The 16,118-nt window shown below is 40.2% G+C and overlaps 1 protein-coding gene across 4 annotated transcripts in view; it reads left to right on the top strand.

Moving 5' to 3' along the window:
- RPS6KA2 (ribosomal protein S6 kinase A2) overlaps positions 1-16,118 on the top strand; it is a 279,346-nt gene that overhangs the window by 224,218 nt on the left and 39,010 nt on the right. For all 4 annotated transcript variants that reach the window (XM_014266679.3, XM_074537381.1, XM_026793060.2 and 1 more), the window contains 3 exons: positions 588-676; positions 8,193-8,257; positions 15,886-15,988. In XM_014266679.3, the coding sequence (XP_014122154.1) occupies positions 588-676; positions 8,193-8,257; positions 15,886-15,988 (257 nt within the window). The remainder of the gene's footprint in view (positions 1-587; positions 677-8,192; positions 8,258-15,885; positions 15,989-16,118) is intronic.

Here is a 16,118-nt window from a genome sequence, read left to right as displayed (position 1 = left end):
TTTTGTGACAATGTCAGTATCCTCAGAATGTGGGAAAGTCAGATTTCTGCAGGACATCTTATATTTTGCTGTTGCCAAGTTTCAAATCTTTTCCTTTGCTGTGTCCCATTCATTTAATGTTAAATGGAGACAAAGGTATCTGAAGCTCAGGTTTGCACTCTAGTGCATTTTTTTTTCTGTAGTGGTGAATGGCCAAGACAAAAGTTTTATTCTCTTTAAACAGTATGCAGTTTAGTATATGTTTTTTTCATTAAGTTTGATTGTTTAAATTCCTCTTGATTCCCTAATTTATTCTAGCAAACTGAAAAAGTGAAAAAATTCTGTAAGAAAATTAGCTGTTGAGGTTGCAAAAGTTTTATGAGATTCATTCAAGCTGCTCTACCTCTAGAGACATCAATGGTATAACCTTCCTTAAGATCAGCAGAATAAGATCACCTTCTCACTCTGCATTATGCTTAGGTAGCCTTTGGTCATGGATTTCATGTGTCTGCCCATCCTGATTGCTACAGTTCAGCTGTTTCCACCACATTGGGATGGAAAAAAAGCTTGAAAAATCTATTTTCTTTTCAAGTGTTGTGTTCTTTCAGAGCCAAGCTGGGAATGCCACAGTTTTTGAGCATAGAAGCCCAGAGCCTGCTGCGAGCCCTCTTCAAAAGGAACCCCTCCAACAGATTAGGTACGTGTGGTTTGGTCAGCACATTCCTTATGTGCTCCCTGCCTTGTCAGGGGTGAGCTGTACCTCTCAGCTCATCTTTTCCAGTGGTTATCCTCTTCATTAGGTGGCATTTGGCATTCCTTGCCAGGGCACAGTGAGCCTTCATTATCACTAGAGAAATTTGTAAGGAGTACAGGCAAAGCATTGAAATCTAAAACAGGATGTTAACTTGTGTTTAATTGTTTTGGTAAAGAGAGTGAGTGAACTGCCAGCTTTTATGAATGATTTAAGGTATCTGATGTGTATGATAATATAGGGAACTGAGAAATTAGTGTGGTTTAAATCTGTATAATTTAGCTGCAAATCTCAGGTTTCATCTCTCCCATTCTCAAATGCATTTCAATCCTGTCTCATTCTGTTAGCTCTTGCAGTAGACTTTATTCTTTATTACCCAAATACATCATCTACTGTTTACTGATGTTGATGCCCTGGAGTGGCTACCTAAAACAGAGGCTAGAGAGAGTTAAGAGAATAAAGTGGGTATTTATTAAAGGTCTTTAATAGATACACCTTGGGCAGTGCAAAAGCCTCGCAGAGGCTACACCCAAGATGGACAATGGTCATGAGATTTTCAGACAGTATAAGTTTGGTCTATTTGCATATCAGGGGTTAATTCTCCAATTACAGCGTCAGGTACTGAAGCCATATTCCCCCAGCTCACTCCCCACAATTCACTTTTGTTTATACTTTTTGGGGCCTGAGGCTGTGGTGTGTCCTTGGATCTCAGGCCTGCAGGGATTGTTTGGTTTTGCAAAACATGAAGGCAATTAACTGCGCTTTATATGGAGTTTAGACCTATGCATTGATGCAGGATAGGATTGAAAGATATAAAAGCTAAAATCTTAGGGCATCAGTGTGTCTTCATCCTTTGTTTAGATTGTGATAAACTTAATGTATATATTGGGTAATGTATCTGATGTCCTCTGTACCTTTGTTTACAGGTTTTATTAAGAAATTAATTGCATTTGATGAGGTCGTAGACAATGCCTATGGCATGACTGCCACTGCAGATTTTGTCCTTGTTCCCCACAGGCATGTGGGGAGAGCCCACTCAAGCCCAGGGCTGGTGGCAGTGGGGAGCCAGTCCTGCAGCCCCTCACTGTGTCACTGTGGCCCCTCTCCTGCCAGGGGGATCCCTTGTGGCCCAAGAGGGAATGCCTTCCCATTGGTTTTACCTCTTGATCAAAATGGTAGCCTTGTATTCTGACGTACTGCCAACACAAGAGTAGAAAAACACATTTTCTCTGCAGGTTTCAGTTGCTCTCAAGAAATTTGTTTTACACTGAAAAATATCGAGTATTGGGATTTCTCTCTTGAGAAGAATTAGGTGCTGCACTAAATATGAACTTTTTCCCACTCCCTACCTCTGTTTCTTTCTGCTGTTTCCTCCTTGTCTCCATCTCTTGGTTTTATGCTGCTCTGCATGTTTTGTGGCTTCTTACAAGTTGCTATCCATCCAAATGGAGCTCCAGTGAAGTCAGTGGGAGTTTCTGGATACCAGTCCTTAAAAAACTGCTCACTAAAAATTTGTTTTAGCCAAAACAATTCTAGCCTTCATATTTTAATAATTGGAAATTGCTAGGTGTCCGGTTTTCTCCCCCCGAAAGGTTTTGGTGATTCGAGTCCGTCCAGGGACGCCAAGTGTCCGGTTTATCTCGGCTGTTTGAGGGGCCTGGAAGGCCCGGGGGTGGCCTTGGGGCAGCCCGCGTATCAAAGGACGAGAAGAGGCTTCAGTTCTTCTTTCCGGTTTTATGTTTATTAATTGTTTATCTAAAAGATGTTCTTTCAGCCTAACAAAGATCCGCTCAGCAGTCAGCCATGGGCACACTGTCTCTGCCCTCCGGGGCAGGCACCTATCTTTATACCCATTGTGACGTGTACAATATTTATCATTTTTCCCCAATACCATCTATTCTTATAACTCGGTGTACTCTCAGTACTAACCAATCCAAAGGTGCCACCGTGGCCAAAGAAGATGGAGGAGAAGAGGAACAGAAGGAGGACAGGACACACCCCAATTCCTCCATCTTACTCCTCCAAACCCCCCTGTACATAAATCTTAAACCTTGTGTCTCACTCTCTAATTAACTAATCCCTTCACCATTCACCCGGTGAAGCCCTCATCCTTGTCGTCTCCTGTGCAGGACCAAAGTCCAGCCACCAGACACTTCTGGCAACATTCCAGGAGTCCCGAGCCCCCCCAGGGTCTCGGTGGCTCAGCATCTCAGGACTGAGATCTTGAGATCCGACAGCTAGGGGCCAGGTTTTTAAAACCTGAGGTATATTGAAATACTGGGAAGGCTTGGAGGAAAGAGAGAGAGAAAGAGAGAGAGAGAGAGAGAGAGAGAAAGACAGAAAGACAGAAAGAAAGACAGAAAGAAAGAGAAAGAAAGAAAGAAATTATAATACAAATGCCCAAGGAAATAAAATCCTAAAGGGTAACAAAAAAATGGATCTTATTATTTCAAGGATAACAGTGGAAAGCTCCTGAAGGCATTCTCTGTTTCAACTGATCGAGAATCAGCACAAAGGAAGATGGAAAGGAACCTGTTGATAGCAAAAGAAGAAAAGCTTGAATAGTTGGCCTAAATACTGAACTGCAGTCAGTAGATAAAAGGACTGCTTCAGCCTTGTGGTTTTAGCTTTTTCTGGGAAAGGAATAAAAACATTTAAAGAAAAGTAGACCTAGACATCCCAATTTGAAAAATCTTACAAAAATTAATGAAGCATGCTAAAATAAATGAACCATATCAACCAGATCAAACACTCTATTTCAGTCATTGTTTCATAAATCTGCAAATATGGAAATTGCATTTAGTTCCAAAATCCATTTTTAAACATTTGCAAGATAAAAGATGCTCTTTTTGCCATTTGATTTTGGTGTTTTAACAAACAGAAGTAAAGATTGATGATGTATTCTGAAATTTTGCTTTGAAATTGTGTTTTGAAGCTTTGAATTATTAATGGAAGAAATATTAGGGTTGAAGCAAGTTAGACAAGACTGAAAAGAAACTTAGTAATCTGATTTACCCGCTTCTCTTTTTAAGTCTGATTCCCATATTAATATTTGCGATGAATTTTTTAAGGAATGGAACATCTTCCTTTGGTATCCCTGTTTTTGGGCACTTTTTGTTCTTTTCTGAGCCTGTTTGCTATACAAATAATCTGCATAGCACTGCTTTAGTAGTATTGCTCTAACAAATTCCAGATTATGCATAAGCATAATTTTAAATTCTTAAACTAACTGAATACCCAGACAAATAAGGAGTAAGCACTAAGAAGTAAAACTTTAGGATGAAAGTGTTAGTTTGTTACATTTCCAGGAACTAGATAAGAGACTTGCTCTAAGGCCTGGATCTCTCAGGTGGATAAATGAGTTATTTATTATTTAACATTATTATTTAAGAAATAGAAATTAAAAATTTATTTTATATAAAAAACATGTTATCTAACAAACTCCCTATGCTGCTGAGCAGTATGAAGGTGTCCAGGGTCCTTATAATTGAGAAGCACAACCAAGAAAGTTTAAAATAAAAGCATATGCCCATAGGCTCAGAGTAAAAGCCAAGGAAATCATTACTGTTTTCTTAATCCCATGTTCTCAGGTATGATATATTCTGCTTAGGCACATAGAAAACTTCAGGCTTTAACTTTTTAAAATGATGAGTTCAAACAGAAAACAGCTTTCACCTTTGTCAGAGTGACTGTAAAGCTTTCTTTTAAACTTTAGAAAAGCACCTCAATAATTCTAGCTCACTAAAAAGATTCTGAAGCTGTAGAGACACTAAAATTTTATTATCTGAAACCGAAAAGCTAGAAACTCTTTCTGATGGATTTGGATATCCAAATAACCAACCTTCAGGTTTCTTTGGTCTTCTTTTTCCCCCCTTAATATTTCAAGGCTCGTGTTGGTCATAATGATTCAGTAATCAAAACTAATTAAAAATAAAACATTCTACTCTTACTGTTTGGAGGCACTTTTATTGCAGGCATAAAACTTAGATAATTAAGTTCTCAGTAATGTGAGGCTGCTTTTATATAAATGCACTCATTATAATATGTTTAAACTGGCAATTTGATCTGAAAGAATTTTTTATCTTCTCAGACCCTCATGGGACTGGATGGCACGTAAGAATATTGGCAGGCAATAGTTTGATTGTGCTGATTAGTCTTGATTGATAGGTCTTATTACCAAATTGAAGTTAAAAGCCCCAAACTCACTTGAAACCTTGAGGAAGGTGAAAGGTTTGTGGTTGTACAGTGTGCTGGTGCATGCTGTGCTTCAGATGTTTGCTGAATATCCATCTCTATGCCAGGAAATGTCCATCCCCATGCAGGAGGCCTTTCCAGTCATGGCCTTTCTTTTCTCCATGAAAGCACATCTCTTCTCAGTACCCCTGTAGATCTGCAGGTGGTAGATGAGTGGCTGAAACATGCTGAGCAAATCCAGAGAGACTCCACTATGAGCGCTGGTGCCCAGTGTCTCCCAAGGACTTTTGCAGCGAGGTCAGGGCTGTCCTCCTGGCTCCCAGAGCTGTTCCTGAATGCACCCTTGGGCCACAGCTGAGGAGAGGGCCAGGCCACATGCTGCTGCCTGCAGCCACAGCACACAGTCCAGGAAGGGGTTGTGGGCTACACCAGCAATCCTCATGGCAGGGAAGGTCAGGGAATAAAAACTACAGGAAGTGCGGAACCTTCTCCATAGCCTAAAATCAGTTGCTAAGAATTGGAAGTGAGCCACTCCTTGCAAAATGAGGCTATTGCCATCCTAAATCCCTTTAATATATTAAGCGCTTGCACTTTACAACATATTCCTTATGTGCCAAAGCTGAGATAGCCCCAACTGGGAAATGAAACTTTTTCAAGCAAATGTCTGCCTCAACTGCCTTGCTTGCATTTCTTACCAAACATTGCAGCCCCCACTAAAAGAAGTAGCTGAGGGTGAACTTTGTTTCTTAGTCCTTATTTCTGTAGGTTTGTGGGAAAAGGAAGAACAACAGTAGCAAAAATTGTCTTTCAAATAGATTATCTGAAAAAAAACCATGTCATTCTCAACACACAATGACATGTCCATTAGGCTAAGCAAGAGAGAAAACAGAAGCAGTGGGGAAGGGGCAGAGCAGAGAAAATGGAATGCATTAGCAATTATCCTCAGTCTAGCTTATTCTACTAGTGTCTTACAGTGTCTGAGCATTTATCCCAGCCCTGCAAAATCAGTCTGGCACTTGGGTTTCCTCCTGATGTGGTAAAGGACATTTACTGCACGTTGCAGTTTCCAATTGCCACCACTGAACTCAAAGCACTTTTCACAGATATTTCTTTTCAGAAGATTTGCTTAATGTAATTCTCTTCAGAGTAACTCTGTTGGTTTTGTCTTTCTGTTGGCATTGATAAAATCAAAATGAATCTGCCAAGGGAATCTTGCAGACTTCAGACCGTGCATTGAACAAAAAATATGCTAGGGAAGTAATAGAACAGGTCCTATTCTAAGATTTCTTCTTTTCTTGTTCAGTACCCATGGACCACAACTGCCTAGGGGCAAGTAAGAACAGGATAAACATATGTTGTTTCACCCAAATTTTCTCCTACCCCATTCCTGTTTTAAGGTCAAGCAAGGGGTTTTTTGAGCCTCTTGTGGTTTGTTGATGAAGTAATCTTCAACAGATTTCTTTTCAACAGACTTTCCTGGCCTCCCCATGAACCCATAAGGGTATTTTGCACCACATCATCTTTTCCAAGTAATTCCACATCACACGACTGTCTGTTTCCTGAGGAAACATCCCCAGGTTCTTCTGAACCTCATTCCTGTTGGCATCATTTAGTGATCTGTTTTATACTTCCTTGGTCATCTGTTTCCAGGCTGAAAAGTTCTGACTTACTCAGTCATTCCATAACATTCTTTGTTGGCCTTTTTTGGTTTTTTCTAACTTTAATCAGGATACCATTTTACAAAGGAGTATGTCAGCTACAATCTGTACTCCAGTTGCAGAAATGCAACAGACTTACACAGTGACAGTGCAATGATGTTGTCACTTTTGTCCTCTTTTTCTAAGGTTTGATTTCATGTTGTGTTTGCTTAGAACTGTGTCTGTCACAACTTACAGACTCCTCAGTGGGGCTGATCACCTCTGAACACATAATTCTGTATTGCAGTCTAGGATTGTTCATCCTCATGTGCATCACTTGTGTTTGCCTGTACTGAAAGATTACTGGGATGGGGAATTAATCAGGAGATCATCCCTCTTCACTGTTTTCCAGCAGGCCTGCATGTTATGTTTACAAAGTGTTTGCTTCCCATATCCACTCATCAGTGAATGTTAAGCAGGTTGTAGGGAGCAGTTCCTGATCATTGCATTTTGACAAACATTGATAACAGTCTTGTACACAAGGAGAGCAGACATCACAATTTACCAACGCTTCAGCTGACAAGGCCTTTGTAAAGCTGCTTGTAATGTTGATCTTCCCAAAGTAGAAATATTGTGTAAAAAGCTGAGTCCTCTGAGGTGCTGAGGGCCCCTTGCAAGGTGCTTAGGAATCCCAAATCCTTTTGATAATCAAAGTTGCTCAGCATGCTTGAGAAGAAGTAGGCTGGGTGTCCTTCAAGAGCTGATTCCAGAATTGCAGTGCAAAGCCTTTGCTTCCAGAGTTTAATTCTCCTTGAAATGAAAATGAAAGGTGCTAATAATAAGGTCAAATCCCCAAAAATGGCATTCTAAATCCTCTCTGACAGTTCTTTTAATTATTACTGAGTACTGGTTTGGTTCTCTGACAGCACTGAAGCAAATAAATTGAGCTAAAGGAATGAAAAAGTCAATATTCAGTGAAAACATAAGGCAAAAGTAATGAAGGAATTAGATTCATTACCAGATCTCAGAAGACTTTCCCAAAATTTCCTACAGTAATGTAACAGAAATTTAGTAGTGAAGGAAACATAACACTGAGTGATGATTTTGGTACTCTTTGGTACTGTGAAGAGGGGGAACCTAAAACCCTGGCTTACCTCAAATCATTTTGGAGCCTTTTGGAATTTTGAGTCTATACTTGCCTGTAGTGCAGCTTTCTGTGCCAGTGGAGAACAGTAGCTAGTCAAGATTTGAAAGTCAGTGTGGATGGAAAAGCTGCCACTTCAGGTGGAGCCTTGCCAGAGTATCGGGATACCCTGGGGCCTTTCCTGGCCGTGCTGATGCAGGCACTCTGCTGTGGCTAAAATCCCATGTCTCACCCAAAGCCTCACTCAGAGAAAAGTAAAAGACCCTTGGAACCAGAGTCTCATTAATGAAGTGCCCTTGTCTGTATCTATGGCACTTTATATGTGATGGCACTTGCACCATTCAGAGTTTCTTGACCAGAACTGTTTAGGTGGGGACTCTGACTTTGTCAGAAGAAAAGTGAGGATGGGGAGGGAGAGTGGAGAAGAGACATCATACAGTTCTCTTATAAGCATGACCTAATTTTGATTCTTTCATTCTCTTCTCAGGCGCTGGATTTGATGGAGTGGAAGAAATTAAGCGTCACCCTTTCTTTGTTACTATAGACTGGAATGTAAGTGGAGCAGCATTATTTTATTTTTTGGCTACATTTTTTGAAAACAAGCTGCCATGCTTAGGAAAAGGCTTACTTTCTCTAACATAGAGAGCCTAACTTCTCTAACACAGAGGAGTTAGAGCCTTTTCAGTGGGTGCCTCTGTCTCTCTTGCATGCATGTTGGCACCAGTACTCAAAATTGGAACAGTTGATCAAATTAACATGATTCAAGTAAGACATGTCAGATGTGATTAACAGAAAGGTAAACAAGGATTTATTTTATTGCTATCAGCTACAGCTCATAAAGGTGGTGGTGCAGATTATCTGAATATTTGATTTGGACTCTTAAGAGGTTAAATCTCACATTTTCAGCATCATAATTGTTCAAATTAACTTATTCTTAGACAAACCTGAAGGCAAACATTTTTCATTCTTGATCTGGACATCTGCCAGTGCACCAGAGCTGCTGTTTACCACATCCCTTAGCATTTTCTAGTTTAATTTTATCTGACTTGTGTTATGGTATTACTGTGTCTCTTCAGTATTTGATGCATTCACTCACAAGTGATAGTACAACAGGTAACATTGATGCAGTTCTTACCAGAAACTCTAGTAAAACTGTGTGAATTTATGTGACAGAGCCATTCTCAAATTGCTGCTCAAGACTTTGCAGAGAAGCTCATTTCTCTGTGAGAGAACATTTTGTGGTGCCCAGGTAGCCTTTGAAAGGCCCACAAACCCATTTATTTTCAAAAAAACTCATTAGAAAAATCTAATTTGCGTTGCATGTTGAAAAGTTGTCATGACTCATAAATATATTAGAACATAATTAATGAAGGTGGGTTTTGAGACTTTCCTCGGTAGTCCAGCTGACTTTTAGAGCCATTAAATGTGCTGTGAAGTCTATGTGTCTTTCCTTTTCTGTTTCTTACTAATCATGAGATTCTGTATGAAGACTTTACATTTATGAAAAAAGTATGGGAAAATTTAAAAAATAGGGGATGCAAAGACTGGGGTTGTTGATGATGATGATAATTATTAAATCTAATATTAATATCAATAACAATAATATTGTTTTCTATATTACCCCAATATCTCTGCAGTCCTCAGCTGTTCAATCAAAATACAGATCAGATAACTACATCTTGATGTAATAAGAAACACTAAAACAGTGAGAGGGTTTTTCTTCTGTGTTTGCTAGGGAGCAGCTCTCTAACTCATCATAAATAAATGAGGCTCTGCATCTTGGAAAGATTTTCAGAAAAGTCAATTCTGTCCCATGAGAATACTCAAGACCACCTTCTGTCATGATAATTGGTGATTGTTTCAAGCTCTGTTCTTTAGGGAACAATTTCATGCCTGTCCTAAGGAAACTCTACTGTCCTCCATCATTTGAAAAAGCTCTTATGGACAGGAAAATATCTACCACGAAGAAGATAGGTGTGCTTGAGCATGCCTTGGGGCTAGAGAGGAAGGTGAATTTAATTGCCTTTAGATGTGTTATCCAGGCCTCTGACTCTGCTGTGAAATATAGCTGTTAAAATCCATTTTAATCCAACATAATTAGTGCTTATTGCACTCTCTCAGAGACAGATCACTATTACACCGATCAGCTATCATCTTTGTAATATATTTTCTCATTTTATTCTGATTTTGCAATCACTCAACGAGATCTTGGGAGGCTTATCTGGTTCCTGCAGTACTGTATGCATTTCAGAGCAGTGTGAGCCTGGCCCTGAGCTGAAGCCAGAACTTTGACTCTCAGTAATCATCCAACCAGTTGTTAACATGTTGTCCATGTGCAGAAGGAGACCAGGGTCACAGAACAGAAATGGATCAGACATAGATGTTTCTATCTATAGCACTGATCTCTGTGCAGCTGGAGGAAAAGAGTCCCTGGTGCCCTCATTTTGTTCTCCCATGATGTGTACAGAATCTCCCACATCACTTTGCAGACACTCAGCAAACAGCACTGTTGAGAAGGAACAGAAATGATGATTTACTTTATGCTTTGGCAATATAAAGACCTCACAGAGACTTTTGGAGAAGTTCTGTGCTACCTTAGCAGCTCTGATAGACAGGACTGCTGTGACTGACAACACAGAAAATTTCAGCAACTGTAGTAAAACCAATCCTCCTCCAAAAGCCCCCTTATCATGAAGGGTAAGAATGGGTCAGTGTCTCCCAGAAATGCAGTGTGAAACAGGTTTGCTTTTAAGCATGATTTTTCCTACAAGAGCGACATGATAACCAGGAACAAAGCACCAGGTTGCATCATCTAATTTTAAAGAGAGATTCAAAACAGAAATGAGTTAGCTTTTTCCTTCTAAGTCATATGTGATACTAGAACTGCAGATGGAACCCTGTGACTCAGGCTTTCCTTTCACTGTATTTTCAAAGCTGTTCCCTTGGGGTTTGGATTGGAGCTGGTTATTTTCTCTGTCCCTGAAGTGTTTACCTGTTTGGGGCAATCATTTCCCATTTTTTACTGCCTTCACACAGACACAGCCAGATCCAGTGTCTGGTTTGGATGAACACCCAGTGGCAATAGCACACACAGTGCAGAACAGCCCCTGTCACCATGCTGCAGATGCTGCTGGTGCCGTGTGACCACTGCAGGCAGAGAGGCACCAAGGGCAATCCTGGAAAACATCCATGTGGCCAGGGAACCCTCCTCCTCCTGGCCTTTCCCAAAGCCATTCCCATGTTCCAGGGTGCCATCCTTCAGCAAAATTGCCAGCCATCTTAGGTTTAACTTCTGGCTAACTTCAGCACTAAATGAACTGTGGACAATCTGACGCAGTTTTTTGCCCAGACTTAAATGGTGGCATGAGACTTGCTAAGACTCACATTTTTACAGCTGTTACCCTGTAACAAAGCCCTAAGTTCCCACTTTCCAGAGTGAAAAATAGCTGGAGGTTTCTGCAAATACCAGTCTTGCTGCTCGGAGGTATTTAGCAGGCACCATGACGTAAATTCAATAGATCTGTTGTTACATGAATGGACTGTCTTTCATGATCAGGGCTGGGATGCTCAGGAGAGAGATTAAATGTCCAGCTCCTTGACAGTTTTATCTGCTTATTAACCTTGCACCTCATTTTCTTCTTAAGACAAGCAGGCCCAAAACAAGTTGACCTCAAATAATTTAAGTGATTGGCTCTGAGAAAGCACAGTCTGCTTACTGATTTTTTTACTACTGTTTCTTCTTTCCAGATCATGCATAATGAATTTCTGGCTTTTCATTGAAAATGAAAGATGAAATCCCTTTTTGCAGACTCCTGTCTGAGGAGTAGGTTATAAACAGTAGTTTATGTTGGGATGACAGACTAAATTGGAACTAGAGAAAATGACATGCTTGAAAATGATTTGTCAAATGCAGCTGAGGAAAGGAGTGGGAAGAAAGTGGATTCCAGTTCTTGTTCCTTTAATATTAATCAGAGATCAAACTGAACTGAAACTGTGAATTATTTAATTGCCGATTTTACCAACAGCAAAAAATTATTCCTAGGGTCTGAATTCTGCTAGCTTTTCTGTCATTTGCAGGCAATAACATTGAGTCATTAATCTAGGAGAGGACAAGAATTTCAGAATGTAGTTCATCCTTTTGTCTGCTTATTGGATTTGCCATGACAGGTATATGTATCAACGGAGTTCGTTCTCACACTACAAGTGCACCACTGTGGAGGGCAGCATCTTTCTATTTCTAGAAGGTGTCTGAGGAATAATTCAATTCTTCATCAAAGAAACTCAGTTGAGGAAATGACTAAATAGTTTTTAATGAAATTAAACCATTTTTTTTTCTTGATATTTGTCAGACACATGTACAGAGCATTTACATCTCTGGGGTTTTTAGGAGTGTGGGGTTTTTTTTTTAAATGATGAAAAATTAACTACTTATAAATAAGAAGAGAAGGAAACACATTGTTGCAGCATTTTATTACTAGTCTCTCTTGTGTATTACTTAAGTTCCCACTGAGGAGGTGTTCAGATGAAGATCATGCTAGTGATGTGGCGGTATATTTTTAGAAAAGGTCAGTGGCACCTGTATGAAAATTAGTTTTATCAAATAAAAGTGGTTTTGTCTGAAATCAAAAGGAAAGTCAGTAGAAGCTTGTAGTTTCTTAAACTGCTATAGAAATGGTTTCTAGTTAATTCATAGGTGCTTATTATGAAAGTTTCAGGAGAATGCAAGGGGTTGCTAGTCAGGAGCATGGATATGCATCCAGGTGTGAATATCTAAATCAGTGTTTTCCTGGAGCCCATCTGCCTTGTTCTATGGATTATGCACTCCCTCAATACAGCCTCTGGATCCCACAACACTGTGTGTCTTACAGTGATTCCTCATACCTGTCAGTCACATTTTTCTGTGCTGAGTCAATGCAGTTTAAACTGTGGCCAGTTTAAAAAAATTGGTGGTGGAATGTGGGAGCTTATTCTTAACTGGGAAAGAGAAATAAATAGTATTCTCTTTAAAACATTGAGGGCTAAGGAGTGCAATTCTCTTTTATAGAGGTGGGAACAATGTGGAAGGAAAAAAAATCCTCAGCTTGTTGTCTTATACCTGTGCAAGACAACAAACATGTAATGTATAATGTATAATTTCAGCCTGAAATTTAAATGCTGCAGTTATCACTATGCTATACAAATTCTATTTTAAATAGGAACAATAGTAATAAGATGCCCCAAAAGAAAAAATTGGATATCAAAACTGGAATTTAAACCAGGAAAACCGGGACCCTGTTCCCATTTAAACAGATGATGGAACTCGCTGTAACTTTTGCACACAGTACTAGGATTACCATGACTTAGAAAGTACATAACTGCTTAAACTTAAAAGTTATGGACAGTGTGAAGAAATGGCAAGAATTGAAATTTAGTTTGCTGTCATTTCCTACTCTGGTTGGTTTTTGCCGGAAGAAGTCACAGTCAAGGTCCATCATCCCTGAATAATTTGGGGACCGTGGTAAGAGATAATATATTCATACATGTCCTAAAATTAGAAATATTCTTGAAATATCCAGAAGGATCTCAAATCCTCCAGGAGATTCTCTGTCTATGTGTATACAAAGCAATGGCTGTGATTCTTACTATTTGTTTAGATCAGCTTGTGCCACAATGAGTTTTGCAGTCTACAGGATGCAGGCTTTTAAAGGAAGAGTTGCTCTGCCTGCAGCAGCCTTTGTGTTTAATTGTGTTGGGCTGCTCTGTGGTTTAGGGGTTTGGCTTGGGGGGCTCACTCAGAGAACTGGAGCCAGTGTGGGATGGAGAAGTCCACAGATGATGCTACTCTGCTTTTCCTGGTCCTCGGTGATTTCCTTTAGTTACCCTATGCAAGAGCTTGGGGGAAAAAATGTTTTAGGCAGCTTACCTTTTGCTGTTCTGTTGTCTAATTTCTATCACAAGTGGGTAAGGAAATGGAAAAGGGATCTCACGATCCTCACGATCAATCTTAAATCCTTCCCTAGTAGTGGAGGATGTGGGTTAGGGATTCAAAATACAAATGTAGCTCCAGCAGCACTTAAGAAAGTACAGATGGGGGAAGGAATTAAGAGGCCAGAGAGAATATGGTTACGATAATGAAAAGAGAGTGCAGTTCCTGAATGATGTACAGCTCTGAAGCATTTTCCAATTTTTGGACCTCACAGGATGAGCTGTGCAGTTAATTCCGTGAGGAAGCATGTGCATGTGACCATATTGCTTTCTGCAGCAGAAGCACCGCAGTTGTGAATTAAGACAAATAAAGGGGAGCTGGGAAGCAAATAGCCTTCTCAAGGTGAAATCCTAGCAGCAGAAAAACCTTCAGTAGGTGCTGAGTTCTCTTGTAAAGTTCTGTGCAGGCAGAAAAAGATGTATGTTAATTACTAGGTTGATACTGTTCAGCTGATGAGTGACACTTCCTGCATAAGATTGCAATTGGCTTTTAATTATTTGGAAGACTGGCTTTCCATTGTGGCTCACAGCAGTTACTCATCTCCTTTCCTCTCCGAAGACATGGAGCAGTTTTACACAAGCAGGAACTTTTTATGGTGAAATGGCCATTAATTATTGCAGAGTCATTTCCAACCTCACTGTTTCACTTTCCCAAGGAATCATAACTCAACCACAAATATATCCTTTATGTTAAGGTTTATGTTAAAATTAATGCTATGCTACAGAATGTTCTCCTTCAAGAACCTTTATTTATGCAAAATCATGAACCTTTATGCAAAATCAAATTCAAACTATGGTGATGGGTATATGTCTTAGATTTGACCACATGCTTTGTATTAAAGAAGTTAATTCCCCAGAAAACACACAGTTAAAAAGAATCTTCCTGCATGCAGGAAGCTGGAAAAGCATTTAGAAATGTCCATTAAACATTTTGAAAAATCAGCTCATTAGGAAGTTGTTTTAAGAGCTAACCTAAAAATACATATTGCAAACAGTCATAAAGTTGAACTTTCCTGTTCTTATCATGACTTGAAAGTTTGCATTAAATGTATTTATGCTCAGACATGTTAATTATGGGGAACTCTCTGTGGCAACTAATTCAGCCTTTGAAACCTGAGAACAAAAGCATTGCTTGAAAGGAAAAGCAGTCTAGGGACTGCAACACAGGGCAGGGAGTTGAACTGGAGCTCTGTTCCCCACGCTGCCATCAGCACAATGTTTGTTTTTGGCCATTTCAGGCAGAGATGATGCAAAGATGGCTGAAATCAGTAGGGCTCTTTCCATTAACCTCTACAAGCTTTGGATCAGATCCAGACATCCTCACCTCAGTGTGCTTGTCTGTGTGTGTATGAATGCTTGCAATGGAGCACGAGGTAGCAATTTCTTAAAGATCTCAGAGAATGAGTAGAAAGGCCACGAAGTCCCTCATAACAAAGGCAGGATGTATTAGGATGAACTTGTGGTGCTGTTACCTAGGTGATTCCCCAACATGGCTCCTCAGTCAGCAGCAGAAACACACACGCCTAGAAGCAGTTACCTGTTATATACCTTCCTGTCTTTTGTTTTTTGTTTTGTTTCTCACTTCAAGCCACAAGTAGAGCTTCAGTATGGTTGCCCACCCATCCACAGTGCTTGCTTCCTAGCATTTTTGATGAGAATTTCATGTAATCATCAGCTGTAAACCCCCTTACCTTTTACCAGATATGCTAAAAGAACAAGTCTCTTGTTTAGGTTGTAAGGACCAGGCAGCCAAGCCTGTTGCTCAGCTCAGTCTGGCAGCACATCAAACACATTTCTGGTTCTTGCAAATAGCAAATGCTAAAGCAGTCATGGCTTCCTAGAAATTCTTTGTGCTGGTTGCCATTGCTGCGCTGCTGAAGTTACCCTGTTTCCTGCTCTTACCATTGCACATTCCAGTCCTGCCCTTAGACCAGTGAATTTCCAGATGCCTCAGCTTGAAGTACTGTTCCAGCCTATGGGCTAAATTTTTGCCAGGAACATTTGTGTTTATATTCAGGATTTCGGCAGCTAAAATGTGTAGGGACCATCCAGGGCACAGATTTTAAGCCGAGCGATAAAGCAAGAGCCAGAACCACAGCTTCATCATCCTTGTCTGTCAGGCCTGCAAGGATAGCATGGAGCTGAGAGAGGACACCCTAAAGAATGCTGAGAGTGTGCACAGTGATGCTGATTGTGGTCTGTTTTTCTCCTTGTAGAAACTGTACAGAAAAGAAATCAAGCCGCCTTTCAAGCCCGCGGTGGGGCGGCCAGAGGACACTTTTCATTTTGACCCAGAGTTCACATCTCGGACCCCTACAGGTTAGTAAGGTGGCACGTGGGTAATACATCTTTTCAGTTGGTAAATTCATTCTTCCTTTCCCCTCTCTAGTCCAACACAGTCTAAAAGTCTGATCACCTGTGGCATTAGAGGGTTTTGCCATATCCAGCG

The sequence above is a fragment of the Zonotrichia albicollis genome, chromosome 3 (genome assembly GCF_047830755.1).
Source record: "Zonotrichia albicollis isolate bZonAlb1 chromosome 3, bZonAlb1.hap1, whole genome shotgun sequence".
Lineage (NCBI taxonomy): Eukaryota > Metazoa > Chordata > Aves > Passeriformes > Passerellidae > Zonotrichia > Zonotrichia albicollis.
Note: the sequence above shows the minus strand (reverse complement) of the source record. Positions and strands in the feature narration are given on the sequence as shown.